The sequence below is a fragment of the Calidris pugnax genome, unplaced genomic scaffold (assembly GCF_001431845.1).
Source record: "Calidris pugnax isolate Ruff unplaced genomic scaffold, ASM143184v1 scaffold133, whole genome shotgun sequence".
NCBI lineage: Eukaryota > Metazoa > Chordata > Aves > Charadriiformes > Scolopacidae > Calidris > Calidris pugnax.
The window spans coordinates 4894402-4909212 of record NW_015090977.1 but is presented as its reverse complement, the minus strand read 5'-3'; the positions used below and the strand labels follow the sequence as shown (position 1 = coordinate 4909212).

At 40.6% G+C, this 14811-nt stretch overlaps 1 protein-coding gene across 1 annotated transcript in view; it reads left to right on the top strand.

Annotated features, from left to right (window-relative positions):
• The first annotated feature begins 4065 nt into the window (after positions 1-4065).
• The window catches only part of CUX1 (cut-like homeobox 1), a 206544-nt gene continuing 195798 nt past the window's right edge, over positions 4066-14811 (top strand). The window contains exons 1-2 of the mRNA XM_014953031.1: positions 4066-4173; positions 6397-6507. Coding sequence (XP_014808517.1) covers positions 4066-4173; positions 6397-6507 — 219 coding nt within the window. The remainder of the gene's footprint in view (positions 4174-6396; positions 6508-14811) is intronic.

Genomic DNA, 14811 nt, shown 5'->3' with positions numbered 1-14811 from the left:
AATTTTTTTTTTTTTTTTTTTTTTTTTTTTTTTTTTTTTTTTTTTTTAAGAGGCTGTTAGTTGAGGTGTCTCCTTGACGGCTCCATCGGCACCTCTGGTGGTTGTTCTCTCTCTGCTTTATGCAGCGGTTGCCACGCGTTGACTCGCTGTCCGAAAGCGCTGCACAGAGCACAAAATTTGTTCCAGTTAAAGCTTGTTTAAAATCTGACTCGGAGTCAAATTTCTTCAGTACACGGAAATAAAATGTGTTTATTGAAATTTCATAGCAAATTTTGTGTGTGAAAGGTAATTGCATCAGTTTGCCAAACGGCAAAATGCTTCTTAAGAAACATGTTTTGTTTAACGCTTAAGGGTTTTGATTTATTTTTTTTTTTTTTCCTCCAGGAGTGTCAAATGCAAGTGTTTTGGGCTTTGCTCTGTGTTCGTTGTTCACTGCTGATTTTCAAGGCAGGGGAATGGTGGTTCTTGGTGTCTGTGCTCTCCTTGACCTCCCTCATCTGTCCCTTTGCTTGCGTTAAAAGGGGCTTTACAGCGAGGCAGGCACAAACTCATTTTACAGAAGAGGAACTTCTTCCTTTGTTGCATTCTTAGAATATGTTTTGGCTTTTTGAGCACGTCCAGATCGGAGTTGGTTCTTGCTTTTTACAGCCAAAATAGACATTAACAAAAATTCCCAGTGTCAGTTTTGTGGTTACTTCCCTGGTCATATTCCCGGCACTTTATCAAGGGAGCCTGCTTGTTTTTCCAGAGAAACGCATCGAGCTCACAAAGCAGTTTATCATTTCTGAAATACCTCTGAAATACTCAGGCAATCAGTCTGTAGGCTTCTGAACAGGTGAAACTCTGGTGTTTGTAAAATTGCAAGGTAGGTTGCTTGATGTATCAGTTAGAGAAATGTGAAATTTCCCCGGGACAGGCAGGCTGTGCCTGTGCAGGGCTGTGCCAGACACTTCTCCATCGGTGTCATCCTTGCACCGAGAAACTTTCATTTAATTGGAAATTAAAAATTGCAAAAAAGCTCCATTGAGAGCTTTGATAGATCTGACAAATGCAGTGCTGAGAGAGGATGAAAACAAAAATGAGACTACTGAAAACTGCTTTCAGTAACTGATTATCATGTAGACTGGGTAACTGATTGAAATGATGATAAAGGGAAATACCTTAAATACACAGAAACAAGTTTTCAGGGGAAATGGTTACTATTACATTTACTGGTAGAAAATTCCTAATCTACATGCAGTTGTGATTTGTGTCTATCCTTGTCAGAAGTAAAATGAGGTTTATGGTGAAGATGTGCCACTCTTAAAGCTTTTGGAGGCATAGCCCAGGCATTGCATCTACGACTAAAAGTCTACCAGAAAAAAATCAGTCTGTCTTAAAGTTGTGATACATGTTTCTTGCTCCAGTGCAAGAGCATTGTGATAAACGCAGCAGGGATTAAGCATTTTAAAATGGGAGAATAACACAGTTTTGGGATACAGTTACATCACAGTACTTGCCGATGATTATTACAGCTGTTTATAGCTTTTTCCATGTGAAATATAGGAATACCATAGAAATATGGTTTTAAGCAGAGGCTGAATATTAATTATGATAGATTAGGTTAGAGCAGCTTTTGGGGGATTGGATTGGGATGCTGAAGTGTGTTGGTTTCTTGAGTCCTGAAGTCCCCGTGTCAGGGAGTGTCCATAAAGTGGAGGGGAGGGTCTGTTCTTCCCATGGCTTTGCTTTCAAACAAATTCTTCTTTTTCAGTCCAGTTTCACTCACGTAGGGCAGAGCAGGGTGGGAGTGAGCAGCCTTGGCACCACAGGCTTCTATCTGCTTATATAGGTTCATTTTCTTCTACCTTTTGAACGAGAGAACAGAAACTTCATAAATATAAAAAAAAAAATAAATCTTTCTAGAAGTGTTTTCCCAAGTGAGTAGTTTTTGGAGAGCCCGTGGGACTCAGCTTGAAGAGACACCAGCCATCCGCTGGCAGGGCTGGGGTGGCAGAAGGGCTGGTTTGAGGCTTCCTGCTCTAAAGAGGGAAGGAGACTTCGAGGTGCTGAGCCCGTCAGTGGTGAGCGGTGCAGATCTGGCTGGGTGATCACAGGAGAAGGCTCCGGGGAAACCTTAGAGCCCCTTCCAGTCCCTAAAGGGCTCCAGGAAAGCTGGGGAGGGACTCTGGATCAGAGAGTGGAGTGACAGGATGAGGGGCAACAGTTTTAAACTGAAAGAGGGGAGATTTAGATAAGATACTTGGAAGAAATTCTTTGCTGTGAGGGGGGTGAGACCCTGGAACAGGTTGCCCAGAGAAGCTGTGGCTGCCCCATCCCTGGAGGGGTTCAAGGCCAGGTTGGAGGGGCTTTGAGCAACCTGGTCTGGTGGGAGGTGTCCCTGCCCAGGGCAGGGGGTTGGAACTTTAAGGTCCTTTCCAACCCAAACCATTCTGTGATTATCAAGGGCTGCATCTTGTAAGGAAAAACACATCAGCCCTAAAAGAAAACAACCCTGAAACCTGCCTGCAGTGAGGCTGGAGGTTTGTAATTAGTTGGGGTCAACCTGATTGCAGGTTGATATCTCAAGGGGGGTTCCACCAGCCCCTCTCCCTCGAGCTGTATTTTCCCACCTCCCTTTTGTAGTGGTACAACACCTTATGGCCACAGAGGGGGCCTGAGCAGGGAACTGAGCCAGTGTCACACAGGTTGGGAGGGGACACATGGGGTATGTTTTTAGCAGGCTTACTTTCCCATGGTGGCTCTCCGCTCAGCCGTGCCACTGTGGTTGGTGGCATGGGGGTGGCAGAGGCAGAATGAGCAGGGCCAGCTCCTGGGGAGCCTGAAAGAGCCTGGAAATACTTGCATTAAAGACAAACTCCCTTCAAGTCAATTGTTGTTGCAGTGGATCACAGATTGACCCTCCTAGTTTTAGATATATATATTTTTTTTTAATACTGCATGAAAGAAACCTTTTAATGTTTGTTTTCTGAAGATTGCCTTTAATGACTCCTGCACCTAAAAGCATAAGATTTTTTTGTGTCCTCTCTTCCCATTGCCTCCCTCCCACCCCCAATAAATTTATGAAATGGGTCAAAGTAGAAGCCCTGGGGAGAGTTCTTTAGTTGTTTCTGGCTTAGGCAGCGTGAACTGTGTCTGCCCTAAATCGATGGGACTTTGGGGAAGGGGGAAGGATAATGGTCTTGTGTGTTCTCTCTCAAAATGTGCTCCAAGTAGCGACTCGCTTTTTGCAGGGGCAATTGAACGGTGGCTATTTTTGGCCAGAAAGTTTATTAGCCAGTGTTGGATCAGTGGAACTGAAGCTTCCAGGCTTTGAATCCTTTTCTGTAGCTGGGTCACCTTTGAGCCCTGGTTTCTCTTTGCTTTTCATTGGAACCTTTTTGATTTCAAAGGTGTGGAGAATGATACTGAGACATGGTCTCCAGTTTTTGTTGTGCTCTAAAGGACACTCTGGTAGGCTTCTGTCTGTACAGCGTTACATCTCCTTTTACTCAACACCCACTTAGAGGGTGGTGGCAATGCTTGGGAAGAGCGTGCCTTTATGTGTTCTGCACTGGTCAGCTTTGAGATCTCAAACTTAATACCACTTACCCCATAATGCGTGCTTGCTTGCAGAAATAATGCATTGGCCACATTGAATTTTTACAAAATTGGGGTATCTGATGAGATTCAGTCACAAAAGTATGAAAAATCTGCCAATAATGCTTGGGTGGGTTGTAATCCTATATGTTTAAATAAATGCAATTTGCATTATACCTGGTTAAGAACAAGTAAGGAAGAAGAAATCAGCGATTTTTCAAATTATTTTGATTTGGGGCTTATTAACTATGACATACCTTGAAGGCTTAGTATCTCATTTTGCATCAGATGTTGTGTACGGGGCTGGATAGCTACTGTTCCTCAGCTGGAATTGCATCTTACTGTATCTGCTGTAAGTAAATGCTGGGCAAGATCCTGAGCCCGTGGCCTTCAGCCCACATGTCAAACAGTTCCGTGTAGTTGTGTGCTGGCATTTCTCCTTGGCGGTGTCTGTACCGGAGATGTCACGTAAGGAAATGTTTTGCCATGAGAAATTGTCAGGCCTGTCCCCGAAGGAATTCTGAACGTAACGGGAAGGTGCCGGTGGTAAATCCATCGCGGCACCGGTATCAATCAAGCAGTGAGGGCGAGAAGGTTATTCTTCATTTGCTACCTGACTCCTCTCTTCATAATAGCACAAAATATGAAATATGATTTATTTTTTAGCCCGTTCTTCTCTTTCTTACTTGTCTTCATAGGTCTTTAAACGTCTGCTTTCCCGGGGCTGAAGTTGCTTGCTAGCGCTCTATATTGTAAAACAAAGCAGTTGATTCTTTGGTCGGCTGAAATTCCCTCTTACTTCATGATTTGTGTTTGCTTTGCTTTGCTTTAAATGTGTGCTTCCTTTTTAAATATAGTTTTCCAAGTTGCTGGCCGTACCAGATTGTTTATATTTTTTAAAAGCCTTCTGCTTAGCCGTTATATTGCTCTTTATAGTACTGCTTAACCACATTGGTTTCTGTTGCTCTTTTTTCTTGCATAAACTTAGCTGGGATGAATTTCAAATGTGGTTTATCCAACTGTTAAGTATTTCCCACTTTTCTGCAATAGATTTCACATATGTTACAGAATTCCAAACCAAGATCTGGTGGACATATTGCCCTGTTTTTTTCCTCCAAGTCAGAAATAGAGGGTTTTTTAAGCACTACAGTGACAATATTTAGGTCACTGGCTCCAGCATGCTGCCTGGCTTTAAATCTATTTGTCATGTTTAGCTTATTTCCAAGGATTTAGATAACTGTGGTCCATATATATATTAGGAAAAAAAAAAAAGTCTCTTAGTTTTGTGTTGATAAACCTAAAGGGGGGGAAAAAAGTACTGATCCTTTTGAGTTGGTAACTGCAGAAGGCTTTTTTTTTCCCTCCAGAGGTCAAACTGTGGAGTCACATAAAACACACACACATCCATCCAGTCCTTCAGAGTTACAGGCTTTACCCATACAAAAATGCAACTAAGAATTTGGAATTTAGGCTTTTTCATAGAGAATTCAGAAAAAAAAATGAGGAGCTGAACTGCCTTTTACTTTTTATCTGCCGGTTGTGTACGTTCTTTTTTTAAACTTGCTGAACAGGGTTCCTGCGGGTGTCCTGTCGGTACCTGCTCCCTGTTGCTATTTCTAAATCCTCTGCAAAGATGGGCAGAGGCACATCTTTTGTTTTCCCAGTTTGTTTCCCCATACTGGGTGCCTGCTTCCACGAGGAAGTATATATGACCCGATGCATACTCAAGTTTTGACGCTAACCATCCAGTAGTAACCGAATCTGTGGTTTTGTGTGTGGTGGTGGCAAGAGATGACTTGGCCAGTGGCTTGACCAACTACTGGGGACCTGGGATTAAAACCAACAGGAGGTCCCAGGCTTGGTTTTATTGGTCTGGTCCGTCACAAGTTGTTGAGTTAGGAACAAATGCCAATGGCGTGGCAGGTTTTCTGGTGGAAAATACTGGGGTTTTTGGCTGCCAGCGGGAGGCACGTTGGCAGGGTGATGTGATGAAGGTAGCTGCAGAGGAGACCTGCTTTATATCTTCTTGTTCTCACTTTTCATCAACTTTTCTCTCATAGCCAGGTTTTTCTCCTTTCAAATTAGTCAGGGGGGGAAACAGTGCCAAATTCCTCTTACGAATTCTTGGTTATAACTCCAAGTGGCTTGGGGAATGATGTACATAGCTGAGTGGAGGGTTTAGCCTTTATGTTTTTCATGCTATGTGGAATTATTGCAGAAAAGGAATAAGCTGACACGGAAGATTGAGTTTTGTTGGTTTACGCACTGATAAGTGACCCGTTCAATCTGTTCAGGTGATATTTGGGAGCACAGCCCCGAGTAAGAAACTGGGATGGGGATAATGCACATGGACCAAGCTGGGCAATAGCTGAAATATAAAGTTAACCAGTATTTGAGGTAATCATAATTTCTTTTCATAGAGTAACTCAAATAGGAGGCAGTGAAAATAAACCTGGCTTGAACATGTCCCAGATGTGTAAACTTCATTGGATTTGGGGAGTTATGAGGAGGTGTGTGTGCGTGTCGCTGCTGCTGTCCTGTGTAATGTTGCAGTAAAGCCATGAACACTTGTGAGAAAAAGTGATGTTTTGGTTGCAAGATGGACTCAAAATCGTTGTAGAACTTGATTTGCTGTTATTCAGGGGGGTCCGATTTCTGGAAGCTTGATGCCTTGTTCTGTACTGCTCTGTAGTCCAACCGTCCCGATATTCCAAATGGCATGATATATGTAGGAGCTTTTGGTTTTACTTCTGTAAGGAACAGAGCTCTAACGATAGCTCCTTTTTTTTTGTTGTTTTGTTTTGTTTTTATTGACAGAGAGAGCTCGATGCCACAGCAACAATATTGGCTAACCGGCAAGATGAAAGTGAGCAGTCTCGGAAAAAACTTATTGAGCAAAGTCGCGAGTTCAAGAAGAACACTCCAGAGGTAAGGAGAATCCCAGTTCCAGTCTGTTGAGTGTCTCGCAGCAGCGTATGGCATTAGGCCTACTGTTTTTTTTCTTAATGGTTTGTTTCCATGATTTTCTTGTATGCATTGCTAACCCCACCATCCAAAGTAAGGCTACTTATCTTTGGTGGCTTTCTCATCAGGCAGCTTTTGCCTTCTGTAAGTAATGAAATATGAATTGATGTTTGTAGAGGAGGTATGAACACCAGCCTCCAAACAGGCTGGCTCCAAGTTTTGTAATCCTGTGAAACCTGGTGAATTAAAAAAAAAAAAAAAAAATAGAAAAGAAAAAAAGTTCTTTGCTAATCCAAACTCTCTTAGCACTTGGATGTAGAAAGTGACATTTCACTGCCTAAATAAATCTGTATCAAGGGCGTAACTTCAAAGATGCTCATTTTTCCATCAAAAATCAAATTAAGTTTTGCTGTTGATTTTGCTGGAAATGCAACAAGGTCAGTGCTGAGCTCTTTAGAAATCTCCACTTGGAGGATGTGCCTCTCGCGCAGCAGCTGGTGTGTGAAAGGTGTCGGGACCGATGCTCGGCAGACCTCGGGAAGGTGAATATTGGGTGTAGGAAGCTGGGAGTATTTGAACTCTTCCAGGCTCATGTTAACTTGTGCAGCGTGTGTGTCTGCACATGTAATGCCTAATTGTATAAAAAATACATATGGAGTGGTTAGAGTTGCAATAAAGTGATTTTATTAACTGTAATGAATGCACAGCAATACGTAGAGTGCTTTTTGTTGGTTTGTGGGGGGGTTCCCCCTTGATGATTGCCAGGAAACTGTTCATCCAGGAATGTTCTAGGCTTCCCAAGCCCATTCCAGATAGCTGATAATACGAGTATCAGTTCCTTCCAAGGACCTTCCTGGGAGAGAAGCAGGAGGCAGCTCTTCCAACCCTCATTGCTGCTTCTCAAGTAGCAGATGCTGCTTTGCTTCCCACTGGTGCAGGGGGAGAGATGCTGGAGGAGCTGGCCCCAGAGATGGGAGAGGGAATGTTGGAGCAGGAATGACTTATGAGGAAGGGAGAGGTTTAATTCGTGCCCTGAGGAGGCTTTGTGGGGTAGAAACTAGTTCTGTGTGTATGAAAAAGAGGAAAATTTGGGGACTGCAGCTTCAAAAGAACAGAACTTTTTTAAAAGGAACAGAAGAATCTCAGAGCTCTGAGAGAGTGAGAAGTGAGTTGATTCCCTTTGCAGAAGAGAATAAACTGTGGGGACGAAGGGGACAAAGGAGAAAAGTGAAAAATGGAGAGCATATAGGAAGTCATACAAAATCCAGAAAATAGATAGGCTTCTGGAGCCACATTCTTAAATTGTTTGCTAGAAGCTTAAATTCGTTCTATGAGACTTATTTGAGTTTCCTGCTACCTTCCTTTTTTTTCCTACAAGGAAATCTGGCTCCAGCTGCCAGCTCTGAGCTGATTGTGTGCTCCCAGGTTTGCTTCAGCATGACTTCTCTTGGCCAATTCTGTTTTCATGAAGCAGAATGTTACTGTAGGGAAAAAACCCACCTTCACTCCCCAAAAGAAGGGAAGTCTGTGCATGCTTCTCAAAGCTCAGTTTTGGAAGACAGTTGAAAATTAGCAGGCAGGATTATTAATTACTCGACCTGATTATTTCCAAAACTGCAGCCTCGTCTGAAAACCTACCCCATATAGTGAAAGCATCCTTGAGGTGGGCAGGAGACACACAGTGAGCCACTGGCATTTGCAGACTGATACATTTATGTTACTAAAACAACAAACATGCCCTTTTTAATAACAAAAAAGAGTTCTGTAGTAGAAAACCAGCTTGCCTGCAGAACCGTTCTCCAGATAAATTACCCAGTGTACAGCTTAATTTAAATTTCCACGATGAAGTAACAACTTTCTTGGTATAAAAAAAATCCCAAACCCACAAAGATGGAATTGTTAAGTGTAACAATTTGTTTCAGAATTCTACTTTCCATTTTCTCTCTCACTCTGCATGCATCCCTCTCAGGGCAGTAGCGGTTCAGCCGGTTCCAGCATCTCTTTTCCGCTGCCGCAGCCAGTCTCACCATAAATCAGGAGACAAGTGTCGATTGCCTTGACTTTCCTATCCATTGCTGTCCTCCAGACTTTCCATAATCCCTGCTGCAAGCAATCTCCCGCCTAGCAGAGAAGGGTTTGAAAAAATTACTAGCGAAGTTGAGGATATTTATACTTCTGTTTCTTTTTGCTTTAAAAACTGTGACAGATCTATTTGGGTCAATTCTGCCTGCCTTGTAAATTATCAAATTGCTGCAAAAAAGATATAGTATTTTTGTGTTTATGGGAGTGACTCTTGGGCTTTTTGTATTTAAAAATGTTAAAATACTATTTCTGACTTGGCATATTGGGAGACAACTCTGGGACAAAGCATCTCATGTTTGGGAACCTTATGAGAACAGAAAATTCAGTGGTGGTTGTTACATGCAGAAACTTTTACAAAGGGTTCTTAATTCCTGTTATTGCAAAAATACTTTTTGCCTCTTCATGCCTTTTAAGAGGTCACATCAGACCCGCTGCTCATAGATGTTTTGGGGTATTTTCAGGCTCAGTTTGTTTCATCCTGAGCAGCCACGGCAGAAGGCTGAGACTGGGCAGGAGATTACTTGAAACATCAATTTTACATGACTGTTACTTGGAAGACATCTCAAAATATATCATGTGAATTGCCACCCTGCATCAGATGATTATTTTCTTACAGTGATAATTCCTGAACTGTTGTGACTAACTGTGATACTTTTGGGGCATTTTAACCTTGGTGAAATTCTTGGTCTAATTCATCGTGTCCTCATATGCCAATGCCAGGGTGAATAAGCAAATGTTAGAATGAATTCTTTTGAGAATGTATTTTTTTTTTTTTTAGCCTTTAAAAGTTGCACAGGTTAATTTTTGACACAAAGTGGAGATGCTTCGTAATGTTGGTAACTTTGCCTTTGTCTCTACCCAGATTCCTAGTTGAGTAACTGCTTTTATTTACCTGTTTCTGTTCTAAACATTGAAAATCTTATCTAATGCTTCCAGTCGTGCAAACTTTTAAGCTAGTGTATAACAGGAGTGAAAAATGTCAGAAAAGAAATAACTGAGTAAGCCTAGACTTTGTAAATAAGTAATATGTAACTGTTAAATACTGACGGAGGGGGAAGACAATAATACTTAAGCCAGTTTAACCAGTAACTCTCCATTGCTTTCCTTGGTGATTTAGCTGTGTGAACTGGATCCTTGCTGAGCCGTGTGGGTTGTCACCAGGCTCACCTGAAACAAGGGCCATTAAACTGAGCACGAGACAAAATACCTAATGGAGAGCCCCGGGCTGGCTGCCCTTGGGAAATTAAATAAGATACTAGTTTTCTAGTTTTCTAATGTGGGAGCATGAGCTCTATAAATGCAGATGTGCATAAAACATATATTAGGACACAGGCGCTTACCCTGTGAGCTTGTACTTTGGGCACTGTTTGGGTTTTTTCCTGATGGTAAGTTGGACTGATCGTTCCTCACCGTTGTTGCCCTTTAGTGTTTCTGGGTTGCAGATGTACCCTATTGCTGAGATTTAGGAAGTCAAGATTACCTTTAAATGCTCGAATTGACATCTGTATTTTGTAAAGTAGGTTAAAGATTGGATTGGCAGAGTTATGGAAGGGTGTGGGGGAACCTTTAAACCTAGACAAAGGCAGCATAAGTATGTTCTCCAATAAACAGCTTTAAAATGCTCTGGAAAATGGAATATTGGAAGGTGCCAGACAACAAAACGAATGAGCACATGAAAAGTGTATCTTAACACTGACTGAAAGGATGTGGCTGCCTGCTGACCCCGAGCACTTTTATAAATAAATACAAGTTGTGTGGTGTGACAGCGATGCTGGCACCGAGGACCATCCGGTGCTGCGCTGGGGTGTGAGTTCCCTGAGTGTTTAAGAGGAGTCAGTACAGCCACTTCCCATGTATTTACACTCTATACATCGCTTTACATCAGTGGTTCTGTGCTGCCTTGGTTGGTCTCTAATGAGTGACGTTACCTGCCCCATGTAAAACCAGCTTTCATTGCTGCCCTCCTTACCTCAGCTGTCATTGTCATCCCTGTCCTGCTCGGACACTGCTGCAAAAGAGAAAGAAAGATGAGTCTGTAGGATTTTTTGTAACAAAAGTAATAGTTTCATTCATGACATTACATATGAGGGTGATGCACTTTTTTAAGGAAAAAAAACCAACCCAAACCACTGTTGTTGCCAGCCATAACTAATTAAAGGAAATGAACAGTTATTATGCAAGAGGTCGATTTTTTCAAATTTAAAATTCTTAAATTCTTAGTCTCTAGTGTTTCTGGATCATTCTATTGAATTATCCAGTCTCTACAGCAAAAGCTAATCAAATCAAGCTTAAAAAAAAATGAATATTAATTCTGCTGGTCGAATTAGGCCTTGAAATGAGGCGTATTTTTCTAATTGTTGGTAGTGAATTGTGGTTGATTCCTAACAACTTTGAACTGTCAGCTTTGGACTGACCTGTGTAACAAAGTGAAAATAATAACATGCCTAGAAAAACTACTGAAAATATACGGTTCCTTTGGAAACAGTTGATGCTCTCAGTGTCTGTGTACACAGGGGTGAATACTGATTTGCTGCCATCTAGAGCTGGGTTCTTCTACTCCCTTTTTCTTCTAATTTTTTTTTTTTTTTTTTCAAATTCGCTTTCCCAGTGTGCCCAACAGCACACAGTGTGTGGCTCTTCCTTCCTCTCCTTTGCCAGGAACATGTGGGGATCTTGTTAATTTTGGGTCCTGCCTGTGCAGGAACATGCATGATATGTTTATGTAAACTTCAGTTAGCATAATGCAACTAAATGCAGTAATACAGTTTGTAAATAGTAAATGTCTCAGTGCATGGTAGGGAATGAAAAAATTCCACCTTTCTGTGTATTTCCTGACTTAAAAAATATTTCAGGAAAAAGATGAGAAAGAGAAACGCTACTTAAGTTTTCCCTTTCTTCTCTCTTCCCATGACTTTGAAAAGGAGATTTTGAGATATTTTTGTTAAGCAGTTCGTTAAAAAATATTTTTTCTCTTAATTTCTATAGCTCAAATGCAATTATCAATGTTTGTTTAATACTATTATAAAATAGTTTCATATCTTTAAGAATCTTGATATATTTAAAACCTTAGTGAAATGCTAAATACATAGGATACTCTCCTTATTGAGTTAAAACATCACCATTTCCTTCCATGAAAAACCAAATTATAAGAAGAGAGAAGTACGACTTATCTTGCAAGTTTGAAGCACAGATTAATACCTCTCCTTTAGCATAATCACTTTAGTTGCCATGCTCTCCCTTTCACTGGTTTTATTGAATACTAACATTTTCTGAAAAGGTTCTGTTTGCGAGGTAAATGCTGTTTATGGTAATTTTTACTACATGGGCTTGTTATTTTCAAAAGCTAAACGAAGTAGTACATTATTATTATGTGACTTTTTGCAGAAAAAAATAATATAATAGAGCTCCATGTCTTAAAATGGAATCGAAAATTTAGTCTTGTGGAGTCAGGTTAAATCAGATCAAACCTTATCCTGGAGGTCCCCGATTCATGACTTCTCAATAATTTTATTGTCATTATTTAATGCATAGTTGACTTTAGCATATTCTAATTGTTAGTAGGAAAAACATCAGTGTTTCTGACATGTTTTTCTATATTATGGTCTCTTGCTGCCTTTTCACTTTATTGGAACTAAGGGAACACTAAAATAATTTATAGTTCACAGTTGTATTTTTCTAGAATTCTCAAAAATGACCTTCTTTTTTCTGTGTGTTGACTGTTCTCACCACAATAATTGCTAGACATTATTAATTTTAAAAAAAATAAATGTCTTCATCGCCCACAAAAAGAGAAGCCACCTCTCTGTCAGATGGCGTCTCCCCTGCTCTTTGCTGTGCAGACTTTACCTGATGCTCATGGTGGTTCCTGCTGGAGCTCAGTGCGTTGAGGAACAGCAAATCCAAGCCAGGAACAAACCTTTTTTAACACATAAGCCTTTATCTTGGCCTAAATCACCCAATTTCCCCGTGGTGCAATATAGCGGTGAATATTCCTCCCCCTCCCCTGAGCACTGGGATGTTTTGTTGATTGAACTGACATCCTGGGTTCAGTAAAACTTTGATTCTGGTTTGTTTTCCAAAAAACAAGGAATTTTGCTTTTCTCAGCAGGGAAGAGATGGCAGCAAAGGCTGGAGCTGGGCTGCAGAACCTGGAGCATTTGTTAGGAGGTAACGGGACTTGAGAAGGTCCTTGTACAAAAATGAGGCCATATTTTGGGGATTATTGGTGTGTAGGGTTTCACAGGGAACTGTGTTGCTGTACGACAGCATTTGTAAAGGTCTGAAATCTAGGAAAATAATTGCCTTGCCCTGCAGAAGTAATGACTGTGCATCATATGTTACTATGCAGAGAAGTTTAATTTGGAAGCATTTTTCTGAAGCGACATGATCTAGGACACTGCATTACTGTCCCTGTTGCAGTTTTCTTTAAGAATATCCTTAAGTCAATTTTCTGCAACACATTTACCTCAAAAGTCTTTTTATCAAGCTGAAAATACATGGGTGATTACTTTATTCAAGAGTTCCAAAAATATTCAAGAGGGAGACACATGTGATTCAACTGAGCATGTTACAGTAGTTGAAGAAATTAATTACTCTGAAGTCACATGCTCCTAGTAATTTAGATTTATTCCATTTAAGCATTTTTCTGGTTGAACATGCTTGACAGTTGAAGAATGCATTTTTCTTCTAGCAACATCAGTTGCAGGGATTAGATTTCAGTCATGTCAAGGGTGCTGTATTTCCACTGCAGGAAAGGAGAATAGGGGATATTTTTGGTATTACTGTGGTTTACAAAGGGACATACTTGTAAGCAAATATTTACAGATTAATCCCTCTTGTTAAACATTTGATGCTACTACGAATTTCTCCTGTCACTAAGAAGGAAGCAGTGCAAGGCAAATAGTTTGTTTTGCTCAAGTTGTACTTGCCTTCGCTTGAACTTTCCAGCGTTGACCCATTTGGAAGGCGGCCAGAGCCGGCGGCCGGGGCAGGGGAGGCAGCTCTAAAAAGGGAGAACGTTTTCAAGGTCAAAACTTGAAGGAAAAACCTGGGTCTTACAGGGCATTTGTCATCCTTCCTCCTGGAAAACGGTAGTAGTTTAAATCAGTGTGCATTAAGGCAAATAACACCATTTACTGAATGCATTATTGGCTGGTTCTTAAGGGAAAATATTTCAGTTTCGTAGCTGAGATTTTTCTCACTGTGGTGCCAACAATTAACCAGCCATTCCTACCTTCTGTGTTGTGGTGCTTACAAAGGTAAGTGTAAAACTGGGAATCTAGAGATAGATCACACAAAAATAAGACTGAGTAGTCTCAAAGCAATTCTGAAGTTCAGTTCCTAAATTTGTTTTGAGCCATTTGAAAAATAGTTTTGACTTATTTTTGTGATCCAGCTTATAAAAATAATAGGCCAGCAAGGTAACTTGCTCTTCCTTCCTATGTGTGTTAACCAAAAGAAGAAATAATTAAAACATCTTCAATTAGTACTTTTCCTTTTTACTTTGTGAGCGAATATGCTGTAAACCTACCTCAGTTCATCTGCTGGACCACCTCAAAGTCATTCAGGTGTAATTAAAGGAACATGTTGTTCTCATTAAAATTATTATGTTGTCATGAATAACTCTTTTAATAATAGTTGCCAGTTACGAGAGACTCTTTTCATTGCTCTGACAGTGGATAAGTGAAAAGTTGGATCTGCTTGAAACAAGAGCAGAAACGATTAATATGTTGAGTGAAAATGCTCATAAACAAAGTGACTGGGTTAGGGACTGTAGTTGTAAGCTTTTTCAGTTAAAAAAAAAAAACCAACCAGATAAACACCCCAACTTTCTGCAGGACTGTTCTTTTATGGTCAATGGTGGATGAAGTCTTGAGGAAAATGATTAGGGAGAGAAATGTTTGTAAAATGCTCTTGAAACCCATTTTCTTCACAAAATCTTTAGTATGTTGCTTAAAACAAAATAAAAAAGCTTCCTGGTAATCATTTTTAGGTAAATTAAGTGACATGTGAGAATTAGAGCAGTTGAGAGTCGTTTTTATTTTAGAATTCTTTTTGCATTAACACATCTGCAGTGTTGATGAATATATGGAAAAATGAAATTGTGCTTCTATCCTGCCGTGTCTCCAGTGTGACAATAAATCAACTTTTTTTTCCTTTTAAAATGTCTGGCCCTGTAATTTATGT